General features: G+C 39.0%; 1 protein-coding gene across 1 annotated transcript in view; it reads right to left on the bottom strand.

Annotated features, from left to right (window-relative positions):
* Positions 1 to 22,163, bottom strand: part of lekr1 (Leucine-, glutamate- and lysine-rich protein 1) — an 82,477-nt gene that overhangs the window by 24,907 nt on the left and 35,407 nt on the right. Inside the window, exons 4-8 of the mRNA XM_030153171.1 lie at positions 21,291 to 21,368; positions 19,137 to 19,300; positions 10,696 to 10,777; positions 2,306 to 2,383; positions 542 to 745 (exon numbers count right to left, since the gene is read on the bottom strand). Of these exons, the coding sequence (XP_030009031.1) occupies positions 542 to 745; positions 2,306 to 2,383; positions 10,696 to 10,777; positions 19,137 to 19,300; positions 21,291 to 21,368 (606 nt within the window). The remainder of the gene's footprint in view (positions 1 to 541; positions 746 to 2,305; positions 2,384 to 10,695; positions 10,778 to 19,136; positions 19,301 to 21,290; positions 21,369 to 22,163) is intronic.

The following is a 22,163-nucleotide window of genomic DNA, read 5'->3' as shown; positions in this document are numbered from 1 at the left end:
CCCATGTCCTCTCTGGCACAAAAGGGTTGTAAATATTTAGCATTAGAACAAAACAATCTATTACACCAGCTGGGGTAGACACAGCCGCCAGACCATGCTTGCGATAGAACAGAAAAGCAAAATAGAAAAGCAGTGCCAGGCCCTGTACTAAATCTGGTGTTCAGTCAGCAGTTTTACCAAAAGTCACATAAAACCTGGTTAAATACATGACAGCATCTGTGTCCCATATCACTTACTATGCACTACAAAATTAATTTTATGGCGTTTTTTTTTTCATTCTGTGGCAATGTCCCTAATGTAAAGGAAAAAATATTGCAGTGAACTCAAAATAGCGTCCACAATGCACCACATTTTGTGTGGAAATATTGTCAGTTCTGTCACAAAATACCTCAAATCTCTGTTTACCATTGACCACTGAGTGAACTACTGTTTATTATATAAAGAGTGGTGAATGAATGAGTGATTTACAACACAGTGTTTGTTTTTCCAGAACAGAACACAAAGTGGGTCAGATCAGACAGAACAGATGTACTATCCTCACCTCTCTCTCCTCAGTTCTCTAGTTTCCTGCTGGACTCTCTCCAAAGCTTTCCTGAGTTGTGTCACTTCCTCTTCAGCTGCAGAGTACTTCCAGTTCATTTTTTCCTCTCTCTGTTGCCATGATGATAACTCCTCATGTAAAGTGTCACACTTTTGTTGGCAGGACAACAACCTCTCGTGTTTCTCCTCCAACTCCCCTTTTAACCTGTTAGAGAAATGCAGATGACTCAAGTGAGAACAGACACAGTTTGGATGTTCATAGCAAAAAAATTTAAGGGGGAGTATTTTTTTGACCAGAATTTATATTAAAGAAGCATTCATTCATTCATTCATTCATTCACAAGGACGCTAACCACACAAAGTTACACTCACACATGCAGTAACTACTCTGTAACTCTGAAAGGTAACAGACAAATGTAAGCATCAGAGAAACACTATTACATAAGAGAGAAGCTGTCTCGTCTCTGCCCCATTAGACTTCTTTATAGTCACAGACTGGAGGCTGGAACACTGAGCTGTTAGTACACATATATATAAAAAAAAAATGGACACAGTGTACGACTCACAAACACAAGTGCCACAGGATTTAGACACAATAATAAACCAGATACTTATATTGATATATATTGACTTATATTGATAAACAGACATTAGAAGAAGCAAATATCTTCACTCTGCAATAAGCCTTGTCCTAAAGTAGATTTCCTGCTATTATGTCCATATAAAGAGCAAAGAGGAACTTAAAAAGCCATTTGAACAAAGTGAAATAGAAAGTGGACACACCACTAAAGAGAATATACTTTTGCATAAAAAAAATCTCAGCAGGTTTTAGACAAAAGAGATAAGACTTTCTTGATCCCACCAAGGGGAACTTGCGCAGTTGACAGCTGCAAATACAAAAATAAAGTGCAGGAAACACAGAAAACAGAAACATACACTTGTGAAACAGAAAATATAAAGAGAAGAAAGACAAATCTGCCATTTATAATTAAATATTACATACATGTTTACATTATGATAAATGTTATCTTTGAGCACCTAAGGTCTCCAATCTTGTACAATTTGGTAAATTGTTGCCTCCCATTACCTTTTCACTGAGCTTTGGGGGGTGATTCTCACCCCTCTAAGCCCTTCTGAAATAGCCTTCACCCCCACAGTGGAGTACTATCATATGTTGAGCTCTATAGGAGCCAGAGGGTGAGATCAGAGACTGCTGTGTGGGAAGGGAAATAAATCGACAGTGTAATTGAACACACCAGGCTGCCGGTGGCTTAGAAAAAGAATACCAGCAGATACCATGTGAAAAAATACACACCCCACATACACCCAACGCCTTTGTGGAAAGATGAGAGGCTCTGAGTGTATTTGTCTGTCTGTGGCTGGACGCATGTGGGTTGGGTGTGTGCACACATGTGTCTGCCTACATATTAGTGTGATGCACTCCAGTTGAAGTGACGCTGGGTCTCTGTGTATCTATGTGCAAGTCTGTGCGCACAAATGAGTGTGTGTGAGAAACATGACTCCACGCCAACTAAGAAGTGCTTCCATCTGTTACGCCAGCCTCACATGAGACTCTCTGCTGTGTCACTGGCACTTTATGGAGCCTAAGATCTTCTCAATTGATCTAAGAGCAGATCTCAGCTGACACTAATATCCCTACCTCTTTGTCTCTGAGAGGAAGGAGATGGAGAAGAGTGATGAAGCAAAGTACGAGGAGGATGAGACCCATGGATACAGGGATTGTGGAGGAAACAGAAGACAATACCTGAGTAGCTTTTCCCTCTGCTCCTTCTCTGAGGCATCTTGTTGGGACAGCTGTTGCTCACTTTGTCTCTTTTGCTCCCTGGAATGAGATAGAGCGCTAGAGTCCGTTTTTTCACCATAGCCATTTGTTAAGTAAATTCAAAAAGAGTACAACTTAAAAACGTTACTTACTTTAAATTTACTATCATTTCATGTTACAGAGAAATCAGCATTTACAGGCTGATTGGTTTGGGTGTGGGCAGTATGCTTTTACAATTACAAGCATCACTGAAATGTTCTTGAGATACATACCAAACCCCTACAGCTGCTTTTGTGTGCACTCCTACGCTTGAATCTTAATGTGGAAGAAGACACACAAAAATAACTTCCTCTGGGATCACCAAAAGTTCAAGAATGCTTCCTGTATATTATGACTCTTGGCTAACAAAATTCTATAGTTGCCACTTCACAACTAATTTGGACTGCTTTATTGTGATGTGTTTCTCCAATGTATTTAAACTTTCCAAGTCAAGTTCAATCTAAACATGGCCGTGTGTAGCTGAGATCACCTCATCTCCCATGCTGCTCTGTGCAGCTGCTGCCTCGCTCTTGAGAAAGTAATTTGGAAATCAGTTTTAATTCTAATTCTGCGTGCCATGACAGTATGTGGTACTCCCGCCTTCTGTGCACACACACTCACAAACAGACTTTAACCCTAACCCTCCTAACCCTGTCGGCTTCTCAGCCTAATCCCCTCTGTGGCGGCATGATCAGTTAATGTGTTTGTGTGAGTGTGTGTGACGGCGTAGCTGGCTGTCTCACCCTGTGACCTTGCAACCACACGCAATGAGGATACAAAGTGAGAGGGCTTGCACGTCTGAGCTCACAGACAGCCTGTTTTAACTGGCGATTTACAACAGATTTTTCTGACAAATGTGTGGAATTTTATGTCTATTTTACTAAAATGGCCTTTGCAGTTAATCGCTTTAATCTTTTTACACATAATTATATATGATTAGACTGTCTGTGTTGTGTTCATTGCTAACATATACATAGTAACACTGCATTGCTGTAATACTGCTGCATACAGGGTAGCAACATCTGCAAAAACACAAGCATCAGCAAACACTTCCCATGATATTTCCCAGTATGCAAACACACTACACAGATTTGAAGCTTCGTCATGATTTTTAAAAAGCATTTTAGGGAACTGATTTCATGCTCAAAGTGGCTGTAGAGTCATTTCTTGCTGCCTAAAAAGAGTTATATATACAGTCATATCTGGATTAAGATTAAATCCATAAATTTGTCCTCCCACCACTCCACCAGTTCCAGTCTGTCAGCGTTAATGGCGATAACTAATGTGAACAGTGTCAGTGGGGAACGGTGTTTTATTTATTTATTTTGCATTAGTTTAATGATGAACCTCCAAACCACCAGGAAAAGTAATTTTCTGAATGAATGGGGTGTTCTTACTTGTACAAATCAAACTTAAAGGTCCCATTTTCACTTAGTCTAATTCATCAAGATTTTTAAATATGAATAACTGTATGTTGTAACTATTTAATAATGTATGACAAAGTTAGTTCCAGACCCAGATACATACACACAGTCAACATGGATACATTCCCTCTCTCTCTTTTGCCCTTTGGCTCTCTTATATCATCTTTTTATTCCATGCTGTCAGAGCCACTGGTGATTTAGAGCAGGCCCCTAAATGCCCCTCCATTCTGCCTATTTAGCTGCAGCATACTGTTCGTACTTTACAGTCTGCTGCGCCTGCCCGTGGTTTCTTTTTCTCTCTTCACTTTGTGTCTTCAAGGTCAGAGATGACATGATATCTGACTCCCAACTGCTGTTCCTACTATTCTTTATCCTCTACTCTTCTGTTCCTGACTTTTTTAGAGGTGAAAAAGGAACTGAGTGAGGAAGCAGGAGTAAGACAGAGGGAGGGTGGTATTTTTGAGAATTAAAGCAGAGGGCTCAAAGAGCAGTCAAGTTCACAGTGCAGCAGAGGAGTGGCAGCTCACTTCTATTATTTTTGAGGATTCAGGCTTATGGTGTGTGTTGGATGCACATAAGGTGAGAGAAGGCAAAATCTATTATCATATATCAGTGGGTGTAACAGCAGTAGATGTCATTCAGAGAATTTCAGAGTTTCTAAAGCCTTTCAAAAGAAAAGTCTCACGATATTCTTTGGATTATCCTTAAATATGTTTACAACATGACTAAATTATATAAGTGCTTCCTGTTTTCCATGTCCTCCACCATGTAAACTAAGAGAAATTTGAGTCCAATAAAACGTGTGATGGTTGTGCAATATTTAATGAAGGGTGTACAGTGACTCTGACATGTATAATAACAGTCTGACAACACACGTCACTCAAATAACAGACTGCAGAGATAATCAGCTGTTGCAGATGACACACAAAGAAGTACTCTATTTGTCTTCTTGGCCTTGGTTTAACAAATAAAAATATTGGTCCTCCAAGTGATTTAACCCTTTGAGGCTACGTTCAGACTACAGGCAAAAGAGATGAAATCTGACTTTTTTTGCCCATATGTAACCCATATGTATTTTTTATGACAGTTTGAACAGCACCAATCTGACTCAGACCCAGGTCATTTCATATGTGGTCCTAAATCCGATACATATTTGATGTTTTGCAATGCAGTCTGAATGGTCACGTTGCATTTTATCCAACTTTTACATCACTGAAATGCGACACACGTCATATTTGACCCATTAAGATCCATGTTTACTTCCATAAACACAGTGTCCTGCTTGTCACATCAGGGTCGTAGACTGTTCACAAGTATGTCACATTTAAATTATAATGTGAACAACCGTGCAAAAAAAATGTGATTTCAGGAAAAAATCTGAATTGAGCATTAAGATCTGCAGTGTGAACGTACAGCCAAAGACCTAGAACTACTGTCAAATGAGTTTTACTACCCAAAGGATAGGTGGTTCAAAAATTATTAAACATTTAACATCAGGGGATGCTTTTGGTCGCTGGAGGCTGTTTAGGTGTGTGTTTCAGGAAAATACCATCATGATCATCATAATCATCATACCGTGATAACAGAACCACAGAGAAGAACAGTAGTGTGAGGGAAGGAGGAAAGAAAAAAAAATCACTTATTTCCTGTAGGGCTGTGGCTGATTTTATCTAACATAAGATAATCAGAGGACTGAGGCAAAGAAGGCAGAGAAAAATCTAGTGGAAAACGAGGTCCTTGGACACACCATAAGATCAATAGTAATTTTTTTGCCAGGAGTCACACCAGCACACACACACTTTAATGCATACAGTACATGCACACACAGGCACAGAGCAGCCGGTGTGCCTTATAAAAACAAGCTGTATCACATCAATCACATCAGTCCTTTGCTCTTTCTCTCTTGACCTTCACTTATTTCATCATCCACTCTTTCATCTCTCCCTTGCTCAGTGCATCTATCCCGTCTTTCATCTATCCCTCTTTTCCCTCTAATCCATCCTTTCAACCTGGCTTGAGCTTGTGTTGGATGATCCATGTGTTCATCCTCTGATGAAAGGATGAGCTCAGCATTTCCTGCCAATCAGAATACAGCAGGAAGCTCACCAGCACCTTTTTCATTTGTTTCATCCGCACATTACAGGAAGAGGTTTGTGACACTCTATAATCTCTCACATGTGCTGTCAAAGTGTCAACTGGCTAAAGTGCATAAGTGATCCTCTGTTCTAATGTGCTTTCACAGGCCAGTATTAAAAAACTGCAACAGATTTTATGTCTATAATTATATGCAATGTGTTGACACATTAAATTTAAATATCATTTTTTATATTAAAATTACTGACATTAATAACTGAAGCAAAGAAGTGAAACCGCTAATTAGTAATGAGCAAGATCTCATTTCAGCAGGTGGAACATATTCAGAGATAAAAAAAAAAGTTATCTGGTAACTTGTATTTTGCTACAAGAAAATATGTTTGTCGAGTGATTACAAAATAGAATACTTATGTTTCTTACTTATTACCTTTTAAGGCCCATACTGAGCAGAAACAAATCATATACAACAACTTACTTAGTCATTACTATAAATAAGAAATAATTAGAAGCTCATTGTGTTATTTCACGTCATTTGTTAAATATGGTCATGAAAAAGCATGACATTAACAAGTGCTTGATAATGCTTAATAAAGAGTCATTATGTTAGTTATATGGTAAGAAGCAATAAGGTAATAGTAAATATATAGTGTAATATAATATTAAGTATTATTAAACTATTAACATGGTATATATATATATATATATATATATATATGTATATATATATATATATATATATATATATAGAGAGAGAGAGATAGATAGATAGATAGATAGATAGATAGATAGATAGATAGATAGATAGATAGATAGATAGATAGATAGATAGATAGATAGATAGATAGATAGATAGATAGATAGATAGATAGATAGATAGATAGATAGATAGATAGATATAGATATATATAGATATGTATATATATAAAAGTTAGAGTCAGGTATAGTAAGGTCAGGCATCAAAAATGCCCCAGACAGTAAAAGGGCTTGGAGGTAGAGACTTATTTTTTTTATGCCAATAGAAGTAATATTATACACAATATTATATTAAAAAAGTGGTAAATTTACTGCTGCCTCTGCCAGAGGTAGTATCATGTTCATGCACAGTGTAATGGACATTATGTGCATTTTGATCCAGACAGACTTTGTTAATGTTATGCTCACGACAAATCCTTCAGGGAATGACAATAATCAGTAGCACTGGCCATTTTAATTCTCCATAGGGTCCCATAAAGACTGGGTCCTATCTAGTTATAGGTAATACAATCTGAGCATTAAATGAAGTTGTTAATAGGACTGAAACTTTTTCCAATTTCAGGATATAAAAGGAACAGTAAATGTGGCACTGAAGTTTAACTCTGGACAGTGAAAGTGAGGTACAGAATCCAATATGTAATTCTAAGGATAATTTACTCTCATATTTTAACACAATTCACCTAATATGGAAATATGTAAACAAATATTATTTTTACAGCAGTATGATTAGCCAGAGTAGCCAGAAAAAGGAAGAAGTTAAAAGATCTGTAAAAGTGTGCTGATCTTCACATGTGTGTGTGCGTGTGTGTGTGTGTGCGTGCGTGCGTGCGTGTGTGTGTGTGTGTGTGTGTTTGTGTTAAGCAGTCATGAAGACAAGCTGCCCTTGAGTGTCTCTCTGACATGCTGATCAGATTGGCTGTTTTTCGGATCACAGGGATTCCACAGCCTTCCTGTCCTTAGACCACCCCTGAAATACATGTGTATGTGAGTACTTCCATGGTAACAGGCTGGCGCCACAAAAACGCAACAGGTGCAGAACACTGATGTTTGATAGAAGTGCGGGTCAAAGGTTGTCAGCTGTCATAGCAACACATCTTGCACGTAAACAAACTGGTACTTTTTGTTCTTGGGTCTTGAAAGCAAATCAAAGGTCTGGGGAGCTCTGATGGTATGATGCATAGCAAGATGGAAATGATACAGAACATGCAGAGTGGCTGTGGAAGAAAAAGGACAACACTGGAAAGGAGACCAATCAGCATCAACTGGACAGTGAAAGGAGGGTTAGCCAATCAAGTGTGATATCCCATCTGGACCTCAGTCTAACGCTTGACTGACTGTCTACTACACATGAGACAGAGAGAAAGTTTTATTTAGAGACTATGTTTATTCAGCTTTGCACATGAATGAAAATTGGTAAAAGACCAATCAGAAAGTCTTTATCCTGACTGTTTGTTGGATTTATGCCACACTCTTTCTCCATTGATTCACTGAGTATTTGTAATGTTTATGCATTACTTTTATTTTTAGCTTTTATAGTGTATATTAGATCTTGTACATTATTATTATCTTCTCAACATTCAATACTTTTCATTCTTTTTATTAACATCTGTATGTACAACAGGTGTAGTCTTAGTGTTATTCTGCCTAGGTATTATTTCAATTAGCGTTTCCTGAAATAAATGCTCGTCCTTAAAGTAGTGTATGACTTTCATCAGAAATTTTTTTTTCAAATTTGTAAAACCCATGTGATTGCCTAATTATCACTAATCCATTAGTCTTTCCATGCTTACGCACCTGAATCACTTCTCTCACGGTGAGCAGCTTCGAACATGACTCCATCATAAACACAGTCCTCCTGTTTACATAACGAACTGAAACGTCACTCGGGCCTTTTTGCAAACTTTGTTGCAAAGTGCACTGTGGGAATGGAACTAGGGAACTAATGGATTAGTGATAATTAGGCTATCACTGAGGTTTTACAGATTAAAAAAAAAAATTCTGATGAAAGTCATGCGCTGCTTTAAAGTTTCACAATCTATGTCAAAATAAATGGTGATTACTTTATCTTATACACTGTATAAGATGATTTAACCTCTTTAATTTTTTATTTTTTCTCTGTATTTTAAATTCTACAACTACTACACAGTACAAATGGCACAATAAATGTAAACCGTCCTTGGTTAATTCAAGTACATAGAGCTGCTGTGCAGACACAGACTCAAGCTGCTCAGATTAATGTGAGCCTCTGTTTTCCCTCTTTACAATCCTCTTCACACACACGCATGCACGCACTCACGCACGCACGCATGCACGCACACACACACACACACACACACACACACACACACTCCTTATCATCCCATAAAGTCTCAGACTTCAGAACGTCGATCCCCTCCTCCTCATGCACACACACCTCATCATACAGTATGGCCTAAAGGCTGATACTCCCTATAAAGCATATGTCCATATGTCTGGGTGGGTTGCGTGCGACTGCAAACATCCCCTATATCCACCCAGTCTCAGTCCTGATCCCTGCACTGGTGGAACATGCAGCCTCTACACACACTCAAACAAAAACACAACGTCAAAACCTGTGTTAATCAAACACAAGTTATGACAATTACGTATGAAGTCATCTATAGACCCAGGGTCAGTACTTTACTATTTTTATTTATTTTTTTCAAAAAGTGATAAAAGAATGAAGATGAACACTGATCCAATCATGTTTTACTTATACAATCAATATTGCTCAGCAATAAAGTTTAAAAGTTTTAATGATTTAATTAAGTATTGAAAAGGTTAATTGAAGCTTTACAAAAATTCTTTAAACCATTTAAAACAATACTATTCACATTTATAGATATCTTTAACAGACCAAGACATCATTCTGCTCTGACAAACACCCAAATGTGTTGCCAATGTGTAACTAAAGCCAAATGTAACAGCACTGCAAAACACACAGCTGATGACTAAAAGATTGAAAAGGCCAGGAGAAAACAGACCAAACCCTGTTAAAGAACAGGGAAGTATTGGAGAAACATTTGGGAGAGAGAACGAGAGTCTGATGAGGAGTGTGTGAAGGAGTGAACATTGGTGAGCAAATGAGTGCTTCATCTGTAGTCTGTCAGGTCAAGTAGTCCTGTAATGCTTTGATTTCCAGATAGAAGCAGCTTTTACCATTTACTCCCACTGGGTGGAGGCGGATGTTGAGTGTGTGTGTGTGTGTGTGTGTGTGTGTATGAGAGAGAGAGAGAGAGAGAGAGAGAGAGAGAGAGAGAGAGAGAGAGAGAGAGAGAGAGAGAGAGAGCTGTTCATCTTGCTTTCATGTGAATCCACTTTCAATGTGGGCAGTTTTTCAGACATTATGAATTGTATCATCACCAGAATGAGACCCAAACCATTCTCTATTGCTCATACAACATTGTTCCAAAAGTGGGACTGAGTGGATTCAAAGAGAGTTTAAACCAAAGAGAAAACTCTCATCTTCAATGACAACTTCTAGCATTCTTGTGTTTGTGAAATTAGCAGACAGCTACAGTCCATTTAGAGAAAACAAAGATGATATCTACACACGTCCTGCAACTGATTAATTGAATATCATTTTGCATGTGGACAAGTGCGAGTTGTGTGTATGTCTATGACTTTGTGTATATATTTGTCATGTCTAGGTTGAAAATATTTCTTAAAAAATAGCTGAAATGTCTGAAGTGATAGAGTTTTATCATCGGCATATTTTCAAAAGTTACAGGAGCATATTTGTTTCTGAGGTCCTAAAGCCTCGACTAGACCTTTATGCAGGTTAAGTCCACTGTTGTTGCAGCTTAGCAGGCTTGGTATGTGGAACGCGAGTGTTTCCTGGTTTGGGCGGGGCTAGAGGCCCTTCAGAGGGTTTTGATTGGTTGAGGACAATTATACATAGAGCCTAGCCCTATGGTGACCTGTTCTTCACCCAGCATAGTCCACATACCACGATCCACCTGCGCTCCCAATCGTGCATGCGCATGTATTTTGAGATGCGTGTGTGTGTATGTGTGTGTTTTACCACATACTGTAGACACTTACATCAGCTGCTGAGTTAGGTGCTCCCTCTCTTCTCTCATTTTCTGAAACTCCACACTGGAGTGCTTCATCCTCTCTGTCAGCGCTGTTCACACACACACACACGCACACACACACACACACACACACACGCACACACACACACACACACACACACACACACACACACACACACACACATATATGAGTTTACTTGACACCATGATGATGCTGTAAAAGCTGACAAAAGCTTGCTTGCATACTGGTGAAATCCAACGCTGGCTCAAAGCCAGACTTGTCACCAGAGGCTGTGATGCTGTGTGATTTACAGAAAGAGGGAGACACAGGAAAGAAAAGCAACTGACAGACAGGTACAGCAGGCAAACTTTTCTATCATATTATTACTTCACGCTCAGGGAAATGAGGAAACCCTACACCAAATGAAGCCATTTAAAAGAGTGACAAGATTGGAAAAAGAAACAAAAGATGGAAAGGGACAAACTCAAAAGAAAGACAGAGGCACCGGATAGAAAATAAAACCAAAAGAGGGAGAAGTAAAGAAACTGTGAAAAGATAGAAGGGAGTGTGTTGAGAAGACGGGAGTACAAGGGAATGTGTGCTTAGGGAAAACCATGAAACAGTAAACCACAGTCAATGTCTTTGTTGTTGCAATTCTGATACAAAGTGGCTGCTGTGTTGCTACTGTTTCCTCCTTTTGATGTCTGTTCATTTTCAGCTTGACAGCTTTGTTACAGTGTGTACACAGCAGACATATCAAAAAGCAGATGTCACATGGATAAAAAATATTGTAGAGAACAAGATTCAAAGAAACAATGAATGAACACAGTAGGTTTAGAAGAGGTCACACTGTGTCAGCAAGACCAATTTCCACTTGGTTTATTGCAAACTTATGACTTGGAAAAAGTAAGGAGTGCGTAATTTTGTTACGTTTACATAAGACAATTCCATACTAGTAATACATTGATTAAAAACAGAACTGAAAGGAAATGCAATATTTAGGCCTTATGTCAGTACTAAAACTTGTCAGCCTGCACTGGATTTACTGCAGTTTCAGGCAGAGAGGAGCATAACATAAGACAAAGACAGAGTTCTAAAGGTGAATATTGAATTACTCAAAGCATGACATTACATTCTAAAAATTCTACTGCATCCTGATAGCTACAGCCTATTCCAATTGTTCTTCTGTATGGTACGTAAAATCATATACTACTATCATAGACAAGAGAGGACAATTGTTAGAACATATAAGATTTATTGGTAACACATTTTGCAAATAAAAATATAAGAGAAATCAACTGGGATCAACTCTGAGGATAAGGAACATTCATTTACTATGTCATAGAATAGGAAACATTACACTCAACAGCTTTACAAAGTGACATAACTATGATTTTTGGATGTATAGCTAAAACGAAGCATTTTTTATTTTGTTGCTGCTCTGATTTGTGCCACTGACTGGTTCATAGATAGTTCTGAGCTAGTGTTGAATGATAACTCATATGCACTATACACACTTTGCAAAAATCTGCCTGAAACATAGTGAACTACTACTCATGTTTGACCTGTCAGACAGAGCCCTTGATACATGAACCGTGCTTTTTTTTTTTTTTTTAGTAAAAATGTTTTATTGATTTTAGAAAAAGAGAAGAATTGTCCCTCAGTTTGGAGGAATACAGTACATCAAGACATTTTACAGTGTGCAGTCATCCCCGAAGTGCTGAGGTCCATTTCCCTCAGGTGCATTGACACATTGAGTCATTCACATCCCAGATTATCCACCCACCTACCCACCCAGTGGCTGAAGCTCACTCTATACCCAAAACCCACCTAACACCCACTCACCCATAGGGTTACAGGTCATTGGTTATTGAATATATACATTTGGGGAAAGAAGGGGAGGGAGAGGACAAAAATAATGAACCATATTTTTACATTGGGACAAGTCTATGAACCCATAGCTAACCCCCAGATGCCTTCAGATTGATTTGGTAGCAACTGGAATGTTCATTAGAATGATGGCTGAGGGAAGAGAAGTGATTACTCTATACAAACAGGCACAGTGTAAAACAAATTAGAGTCTATGTTAGTGATGTACCTACAAGAGCAGAAAGATTTTGAACCTATACAGCTATTATGCAAAATGTGAGGAAAAACACCATGAATAAAAAAAATGGAAAAAACACAACAGTGGTAGTGACAGTGGCCTCTTTATAGCCCTGTCACTGTGTAGTCAGCTTTATGCATTAAGCCTGCTTACAAACAGAAAAGACATGAGACAAAGAACAACTTTAAATGTTTCAGAGTGGTGTGCGTGGGTGTCCTGGTAGTTGTTTACATGGTCAACAGGCTAGCAGCGTGGGTAGTTGAATCTGTCTAAAAAGTTTAATGTGTGTGTATGTGTGCGTCGACTGTATTTTGAATGGTGTCTGTGAGGGTCCTTCAGAGGGGTGCAGGGGGACACAGCGGCTGTGGCTCTGGAGAGCTCTCAAACTGATCCAGCAATGTCAGCCTGACATTCTCTCCCTCTGTGTGTTTGTGTGTGTGTCTTTGTTTTCTTTGCTTTCCTTCTTGTTTTTCCCTGCTTTATCCTTTGTTTCACCGACTCTCTCTTTTGAATGTTCCCTCATCTGCTACTTCCTCTTCCTCTCATTTTGCAGCCCCCTAAACCCCAATTTTTGCTCTCTTTCTCTTTCACTGTCTCTGCAGGAAGAGGGGGAGTGTAGGCGGGCCTTCTCAAAGCAGCAATACACCGATAATTGCTTTCTGGTCACTGTGACATGACAAGGTCCTCAAGGGTAAAGCAACACACTGAAACACACTCATACACTCAAGGGACTGAGAGACCCACACGTAAACACACAACAGCGCATGCACAAAGAATCACTTGCAGAAAGATACACAGCAGCACAAACACACACAGAGACAGACAGCAGCCAAAGAGAAATAGTTGTGTAAATACTTGATGGAGCAGAAAGGCTTTGCAATGAAAGCAAACCAGCCTGTCTGACTTTCTCCACAGTACTTCTATTACTGCATGTGTCTCAGTGCTTACACAAAGATCGGCACACACTGAAGCCTGGTAACTGTAAATATTACAGAAATGTACTGGCAGCTGGTCGCTTCTTTGAACAGTTTTTTAGTACTGTCACTAAGTTGGATGGCAGTAGCGCAACAGTTACAGCAAATAAATCAGTTTTGATGTCACTCCGATGATCGGTAACTCTAATACTAATTGCTTTATGTGAATGTATTTGTATGTTCCTCTCCTTTGGGTACTATGAACGGTCTCCAACTGATATAAAAATCAGGAAAAACACTGACATTCTTTTCATTTCAACAATAAAATAAAATGATGATGGTAATAGAACAGAGTACAGACACCCACCAAGGTCAACAGTCTACTCTTCTTCTGGTATTGCAGTGTTATTAAACCACAAACAAGCCTCAATTTATAGTTTATTTTGTCTCAGTTTTGCTACTGTATCATAAGGTTTTAGCGTCTGAAGGTTTGGAAGGTTTCATCCTAGGCCCACACCCCTACCCTTCCACCAAGTTTCATGAAAATCACTATAAATGCAGTTTTTTCCATAATCCTGCTGACAGACAGACTAACTGACTGACAGGAATAATCACATTGGTGGAGGCAGGTGATTCATACAAACACACCGTCATGACCAGTTGGTACATCCAGTTAGACTGAAATGTACGTCTTATGAAACAATGAAAAACTGTGAGTCATAGTGTCTAGGACCCATTTATAAAACACACTGACAGACAACGATTCTTCATGATTAAGGCCTTAGATTCTTAACAGGTTGTGTATCACAACACACTTTGGATGTCTGCTTATTTTAGTATGCAAAACGAAAATGATTAACATTAAAACAAATACCATAGAAATGTTTCAAATCAAGAATGGATTTTAGCACCATACATTTAAAAACACAAATGAAAATCTGTGCGGGGGAAAAAAATCTGATCTGATCTATACATTTCACTCTTTTGTTCAAACTAATAATATGAAATACTGTATAACAACCCTCCACAGCAGTAAATCTACCATCTACCATACACTATCACTAGGCCGCAAGAGGAGTAATGGACTTTTGGTACTGTGATGTTTTCACTGTTGGATAGATGGAATTCTTCATTCACTCATCCTCTGTTGCTTATCCTCAGTTGGTCCAGAATGCAGCTGCCAGGATCATGACAAAATCTAGTCGACAATTCTGTATCACACTACTTATCACCTCCCTTCAGTGGCTCCCAGTCAAGCAGAGAATTGACAACAAAATCTTACTGATTAAAAATAAGGCCTTACATGGCACAGCCCCAACAGACTTAGAGCTCCTAAGACCTTACTCCAGCTGCTGAACTCAGATCATCTGATAAAGGACTTTTATTTGTCCCTATTTTAATCCAGATGTGGTGATGTTTAACTTCACTTCTGAACAGTTTTCCCCTTTTTGCTCAACAGCCGAAATACTTCTGTGTGTTTTTGTGAGTCTGGAGTTGGTCTTCGAGGACCTTCAATGGCAGCTCTCTGCTCTTAAAGAGTGTTTTTAGGCTAAGCTAATTGCTAATACTAATGTCAGGGACTGAGTGTGCGTGTTAGAATGGATAAAATAAACAGACCAAATTTCCCTCATTTTTACAGGACAGCCTTTTTATAATCTTATTTGTGTTTTCAGTTTTTATTACCCCTCCACCAACATCTGGCCGAGGGGGTACTGTAATCATTTTGTCGTCTGTCTGTCTGTCTGTCTGTCCATTCAACGACATAATCGCAATATCTAAAAAATTCATTGGGATATCTGCACCAAATTTATACTGTGGCTGCATCTTGGCATGGAGCAGAAGCCTCTTGAAAATCGGTGACCTTGACCTACTTTTTCAAGGTCAAATGGCCTTGTGCAGTTATATCTGAGTACTTTCAAATATAAATATGTATGTGCATCAATTGCATCCATATGTCTCCCCCTACTTCCCCCCTTCTTCCCCAGTCTCTCTCTAGCTCTCTCTCTTTTTCTCCTCCTTTACCCTCTCTCTTTTACCCTATCTGGTCAAGGTAGACGGCCATCCTCCAAGAGCCTGTTAAAAGGAAGTTTTTCCTCACCACTGTCACCACTCACAAGCATTTGCTCCTGGAGGATTCTGTTGGGTTTCTGTAAATTGGCTTGAGAGTCTGGTTTCGACCAGCTCCATATGTAAAGTGTCATGAGATAACTTTTGTTATGATTTGGCGCTATATGAATAAAATTTGATTGATTGATTGATAAGTTTTGCACAAAGACATTCTAATCTAAATTATATGGCAGTAACTTTCAACAGAATCTTACACTATATTTGGGGTATTAAAAGTGTGCTGCACGTTATGTTTCATTATTATTATTATTATTATTATTATTATTATTATTATTATTATCATCATCAATAATAGTAATAATGTGCACTGTTACACCCATCTTTGACCGGAAGTGGTATCAAGCGCCTCAGAGGCTTAACATTACCTGAACATAAAACAACAGCTATAACAATATTGGCATGGTTATCAAAAGGACAAATATGTGTCTATTTACCTGTATTTTTGCATCACACTGATGTGAAAGGGTTTTGATTCTCCCTGTTAATGTATTTTATTCCATACTGTCTTTTAAATGGTGTTTAGTTGGAATTATTGCCTCCTTCAAGCAGGTTATGTTGTGTTGTTTGTTATTTTTATTGCTAGCAGTTTAATTTTCATGAAACTTGATCAAGGAGGAGGGCATAGACCAGGGGAGAAAGTATTAAATTTTAAGGCCGATCAAGAAAAAAGGGAAGGTCCTGGAACTGTATATTTAAGTTTTCTAATATTGTGCATACCTTGGCCAAGATCATATGAACTCAGTTTTCATCTAATTATATTACAGAACTCAATATCTAAGATTAAAACACAGACAGAGAGATGGAGACAATGCTGGGCAGGAAGGAAAAGGATGAAGCCTAGGCTAAATTTTATGAGAACATACATTTTTTCCCCTTTATTTACTGCTGCATGCACATATACACATACAGTATGAAGCCAGCTTCAAGGGAAGAAATACCATAATGTCTAAGGATGACCCAGGGTGTTGGCAGATGGCTACAGTTCAATGATCGGTCACACACACACACACACACACACACACACACACACATGCACACACGCACACACACACACACACACACACACACACACACACACACACACACATATATACATGCTATTGCCACATTTCACATTTCATTTTTAACTTTGCTGTGAACTGTTTTTCTTTTACCAAATTTCCCTTTAAATGAGAACTCCCATATCCTCAATTTTCTGTTCATCTCTTTGGAGTCTTCAGATTTTACAAATGCATAGATCTGTGCATCTCCCTTTGCTTTGAGAGCTTTATTTTATCTTTATCTACTCTGTGAAACTCCACACCTCTGGTTTACCCTCTCACCTTTTCTCTTTCCTTCTCATTCATCTACCCACGTTATGCAACTTCTCTTTGACTTTTTTCTTCTTTCCTTGACCTTTCCTCTGCGGTTTGACGCTAACTATAGAACCTTGACAGACAGGTAGTGTCTAATTGTTAGTTAACGCCCATATCAGTTTGAAGTCAGGCACAGGTGACTTGCTGAGGTGTGTGCTTTGTTGAGGTCTGCAACTCACACTGGATCCAGTAATACCTGAGGTTATTTACACATTCAGGCTGGGTGCAGGCCAGTTTTCACTTACATAAGACACCTTCTGGTTAGTTTCATGGATAACATGATCACTTTATTAATCATAATCCATTTTCAGGTGTATTTACTATTAACTGCTTGTTGTTAAACCAATGGTTCAGGTGTTTTGACTTCCATTGAAGCATAATATTCTTCACATGTGCACATTTACACTGACCAAATCACTTTAATCTCTTGCCTGTTCATACTTAATGAAAAGTCAACCTGTCTTTTGAGTAAAACATTCAATTTTTCAGTTTTCCTCCAAACTTTCTTCTGTGGGAAATCACTATATAAAGACTCCATCTGAGGTAATACTCACTGATGTCCCACTTAAACTATTAAAGTCCCATATTACCCAGGGCACAGTGCAGTATTTCTTTATTTACAATATCAAATTAACAGTATATGATATGCCTCATCATTCCAATCAAATGATTTGAGTTTGCTTTTTATACACTGGTCTTATGTAAACTCTACATTGCAGTACAGTGCAGAGAGTATGTTAGTCATTACTTATTTATATTTAGTTTGGGTTACATTGGTATTACATTTACAGCAGAGTTAGTTTTACCTTGATCAAATGCTTAAGTGCTGTAGTTCAGTTGTGAAATGATTGAGCTACGCCCTGCAGCCTTTTCTCTTTCAACACTTCTCAGTCTCTTTTTTAGGAGTGTGTAAGCATGTGGCAAAATCAAGCACAACCTAGAGCTTAGACATAACAAGTTCTTACAAGTTCAAGTTACGGGAAGCTCTAGGTTACAGACTGCTAACTTCCTTTAGTGGAAACTGCACTTTACTCAGGACAAGACACAACATTACATAAAACAAGACATCGGAGATAATAACATCGAGTAACATTATTCCTGTGCTAAAATGTCTGACTTAGGAGACAATCCAGCTTTCTGTGACCATATGTACTGCATCTTAACATCTTAACGTGTGTGTGTTTGTGTGTGTGTGTGTGTGTGTGTGTGTGTGTGCGTGCATTCCTGGGTGTGTATTTTATTGCATCTGTTCCGTTGGTTTGTGCAGCAGCTGCCTTTCATGCTCACGTCACTGAACAAACACGGCATCAATACAAACAGAAGACAACTTTCTTTTCCTCCCTCCTCTAGCGATCCCTCCCTCTTTCTCTCTCTCTGCCGCAAACACACACTTAGCAGCTGTGTGGAACGTGCAGCAGAGAAAAAGACCCACCCATGAGGTGAGCTGGAGGTTAGCTATCCTTCAAGCATTTATTGTCAACAATGAACACACATGTATACACACACAGACACACAACCTCCATCTCCATTCTATTGGCTTGTAACCCATGCCATAAATTTATAGCATACGTTTTATTGGTTTACTGCATTTACAGACTTGCATACGTACACATCCAAAAGGACACACCCCCTCTAGCCTACAGCCTCTATGAGGCCTTCAAGAATTTGCCTTGTGACTGTAAACACATATGTACGCACACACATTGTCGTCATCCATTGTCAGGCAGCCTTCAGAGCCCACGCCACAGTTAAACTAATATTTATTCCTACAAAGAGATTATTTACTTGACTTTCCTTGCATCCTTTTTGTTTAAAAATACACTCAGTGTGTTCATGCACTAATAATTACCGTCACATGTCCGAATTTTAGTTTCTATCGAACACACTTCTGGTTTGCACTTCATGAATGTGGCACTTGTGCGTATTGACGTGTAGGTGTGTTACCTGAAAACACCTGTGTGCTGTGCTGCAGCATTTGAGATTTGGAGGCCTGCCAGGCCCCTGTCAGCTGGCTCAGAAAACCCCGTACATCTGTAAGCTCACAGCCAAAGGAGCGTAGCACGGAGAGAGTTCCTCGCAGGGCCTGCTGTTGCTGAACACACACACCTCTGAGAGACAAACAAAGCAATTAGGCTGAACACCTCAAAGCAACACTTTCTAAAAATATTGACAGTATAGTTCACTGTGAGAAAAAAAATTTGATCTCACAGGGAAGCAGTCAAATCAACGATAAGAAAGCACTACTAAAAACTAGCTGTAAACAATTTCTTGCTTTGCTGTGAAAGTGACGTATGCATCTCACATTACCCATTTGAAACAAACACTCTTAACACTTCTAATACAACACTTATACTATAGCTGGGACTTACAGTTCAGCCTGTAGTTGGTGGCTCATGAAGTAGAGCATTTCAGGAGTGTGTGAATGTTTTTTCAACAGACTCTTTTCTTTTGCCCAACTGATAATGAAGCCAGTGTTTTTTTTTATGTGTAAAATTCTTACACTTTGACCTGCATTTATCTTGAGTTTATGCCCAGTAGATTCTAATGATCAGTCTGAGAGTAAGTAGCTTTGATAACTATGAATAAGAAAAGCCTAGTGGTTACATAAGCCTTGCTAGACAATTTCCCTAAAACATCTGTTAACCTGTCTTCTCTCACACAAACACTAAATTCTACTATGTCTGCACACACTCCTTGGCTTGATTTGTAGACGGTGCTTTCATTTATTTAGTGCTCATCCAGCTCATTTGCCATGTACTGACTTAACACAGATGTAGTGGGAAGAAATTTGGATAATTATGACTAAAAACATAAAAAAAACGCTCATGTAGAAGATAGAGGGTAATTTGGAGATTGATGTGACCATGTTATCCTTTACAAAGTGCACAGCCATATTTTACTGCACTCTCCCTTTCCCTCTCTCCCACTCTCAAAGAAATATGACCTGACAAAAAGCACTTTGAACAACATGAAAGATCACTAGCTCTGCTCACACACAAACATTAGCACATGCACACGTATTCATTCAAGTCACAAACCCATGCAAACAGTGGATGTGGGACATTAGATGGCCCGAATAGAACATTCTGTTATCCCAGGAGCACTTTTAAAAGGAACATGTGGGTAAAAGCACAATGGACAATCTCCTTTTTTCTGATACACATGTGCGTGATGCTATAACAGACAGGCACACGTTCACCTGTGAAAAGTCCAACAAGCCCGCATGATCCCAGACAAACCTAATGAACATATATCTGGGTCTTGCGTGCAAAGTGATGTGACAGTTTTTGAGAGCACTGCAGGGTTGAGTGGTTGTTGTTTTTCTTATTCAGAGTTTGTAGCTTAAGGTGATCAAAAATGAACGGAGACAGGAGAAGAGTGGAGATTTTAAGCAGCTATGCGGTGTGTGCATGTGTGCGTGCAGAGCAGAGGAGAGCATGGGTGCTGCTTGTCACGAGAGCCAGTTTTATAATGTCAGATGACATAAATCATAAGGATGACAGCACCAAATGGAGGAACAGATATGAGCCAGATCTGTCATTGGTGATAAGCCTAGGAAAGGGAAACAGAGGGAGAGGGAAAGAGAGAGAGAGACAGGGAGAATAGGAAAGAGTGTATGCGTTAGCCCAAATGATGGTTTACTCATTTTGTAACTTTCAATATCAGCAGGCTGATGTAAAAAGCATTTTTCCCCCGTGTCTCATCCCCTCCCACTCTCTGCACCTCTCCTGTCATTAACTGTTCACCTGTGTTTTTAATACCTCTTTCCATTTTCCAGGAAATCACCAGTGGGTCGGCTGAATTAACTTGCTCTCCTCTTTTGTTTCTTTCTCTCTTTTATTATCTATCATACTGCACAGTTGTTTCCCATCTGCCCTGGACTTCCTGCCGTGCATCTGGTCAAGAACTGGGCAGCCAGTCAGGATGATGCAAACCATACACTTCTTTTTTTCCCCCCATCTTTTTGTTTTTATGTTTCATCTTCACCCTGCTTTGGCTTGACTAAAGTTCTATCATGTGTCCCTCCTCCCTACTGTCATTTTTTTGTACTTGTGTCTGGTTTTGGTTACTCTGCTTTCATTTGTGTTATTTCCTTACCTGAGAGTTTCACCTTGCTGCTTCTCTTTTCCAAGTGCCTGCTCTACCTTCTCCTTTGCGGAAGATGCTATTGCCAGCCTGCCAAGGACAATTGAGAGAGGGCAGAGGAATAAAAACCTGAGCTGAATGTAATGCCACTGCACTCTTATAAAGTAAAATGAGGTCATAAATGATGCAGCTTTAATGATGTGGATGATCGTGATAAAGCTGAGGGAGATGAAAAATTAAAATCTACGCCAAAAGTAATTGATCTAAAGAGATGTGGGATCAAATGAGCCAATATATTCTAACATATTATTATTTATGCATGTGCAGAATCAGCGGAATATGTTTAAGTACAGCAAAGAAAAAAACATCAGGTTTCAGATAATCTTAGAAAAACAACAGTGCCGAGATGTGTTTGAGCAGACGTTTTCAGTCTGACTGCTGCCAGACAGAAACAAAGAGCAATCAAATAAACTCATAAATGTTGATATTATGTGACCTGGACTCGTAAAAAAACAGTGGCAAAACATCCTGTTCTTTCTATAGCATTGCAAACAAGCACTGACAGCGAGACAGAGAACCAAACAGACATAATGAGCAGTGAGAATTACACAGAGCTGACTAGACAGATAAAAAGTAAAACCAGACGGGTTATAATCATGACCAACAAAGTTTAATTGAGACATGTAATTTAAATAAGGTGCAATGTTTTCTGCCTGGGGATTTTCTGCATATTAACAGCAAATACATAAACTTAAACCAAGCAATTTAGAGGCCCCATGAAATGAATGAGAAACAGCACGATTCTTCCTCCAGTCTAAACCAGTCCAGCATCTTTTATAATTCATAGGTAAAGGTAACAATCAGCTAATAATACCTTTGTGTTTT

The sequence above is a fragment of the Sphaeramia orbicularis genome, chromosome 13, assembly GCF_902148855.1.
Source record: "Sphaeramia orbicularis chromosome 13, fSphaOr1.1, whole genome shotgun sequence".
Taxonomy (NCBI): domain Eukaryota; kingdom Metazoa; phylum Chordata; class Actinopteri; order Kurtiformes; family Apogonidae; genus Sphaeramia; species Sphaeramia orbicularis.
The sequence above is the reverse complement of the archived record's forward strand: the minus strand, read 5'-3'. Positions and strand labels throughout refer to the sequence as shown.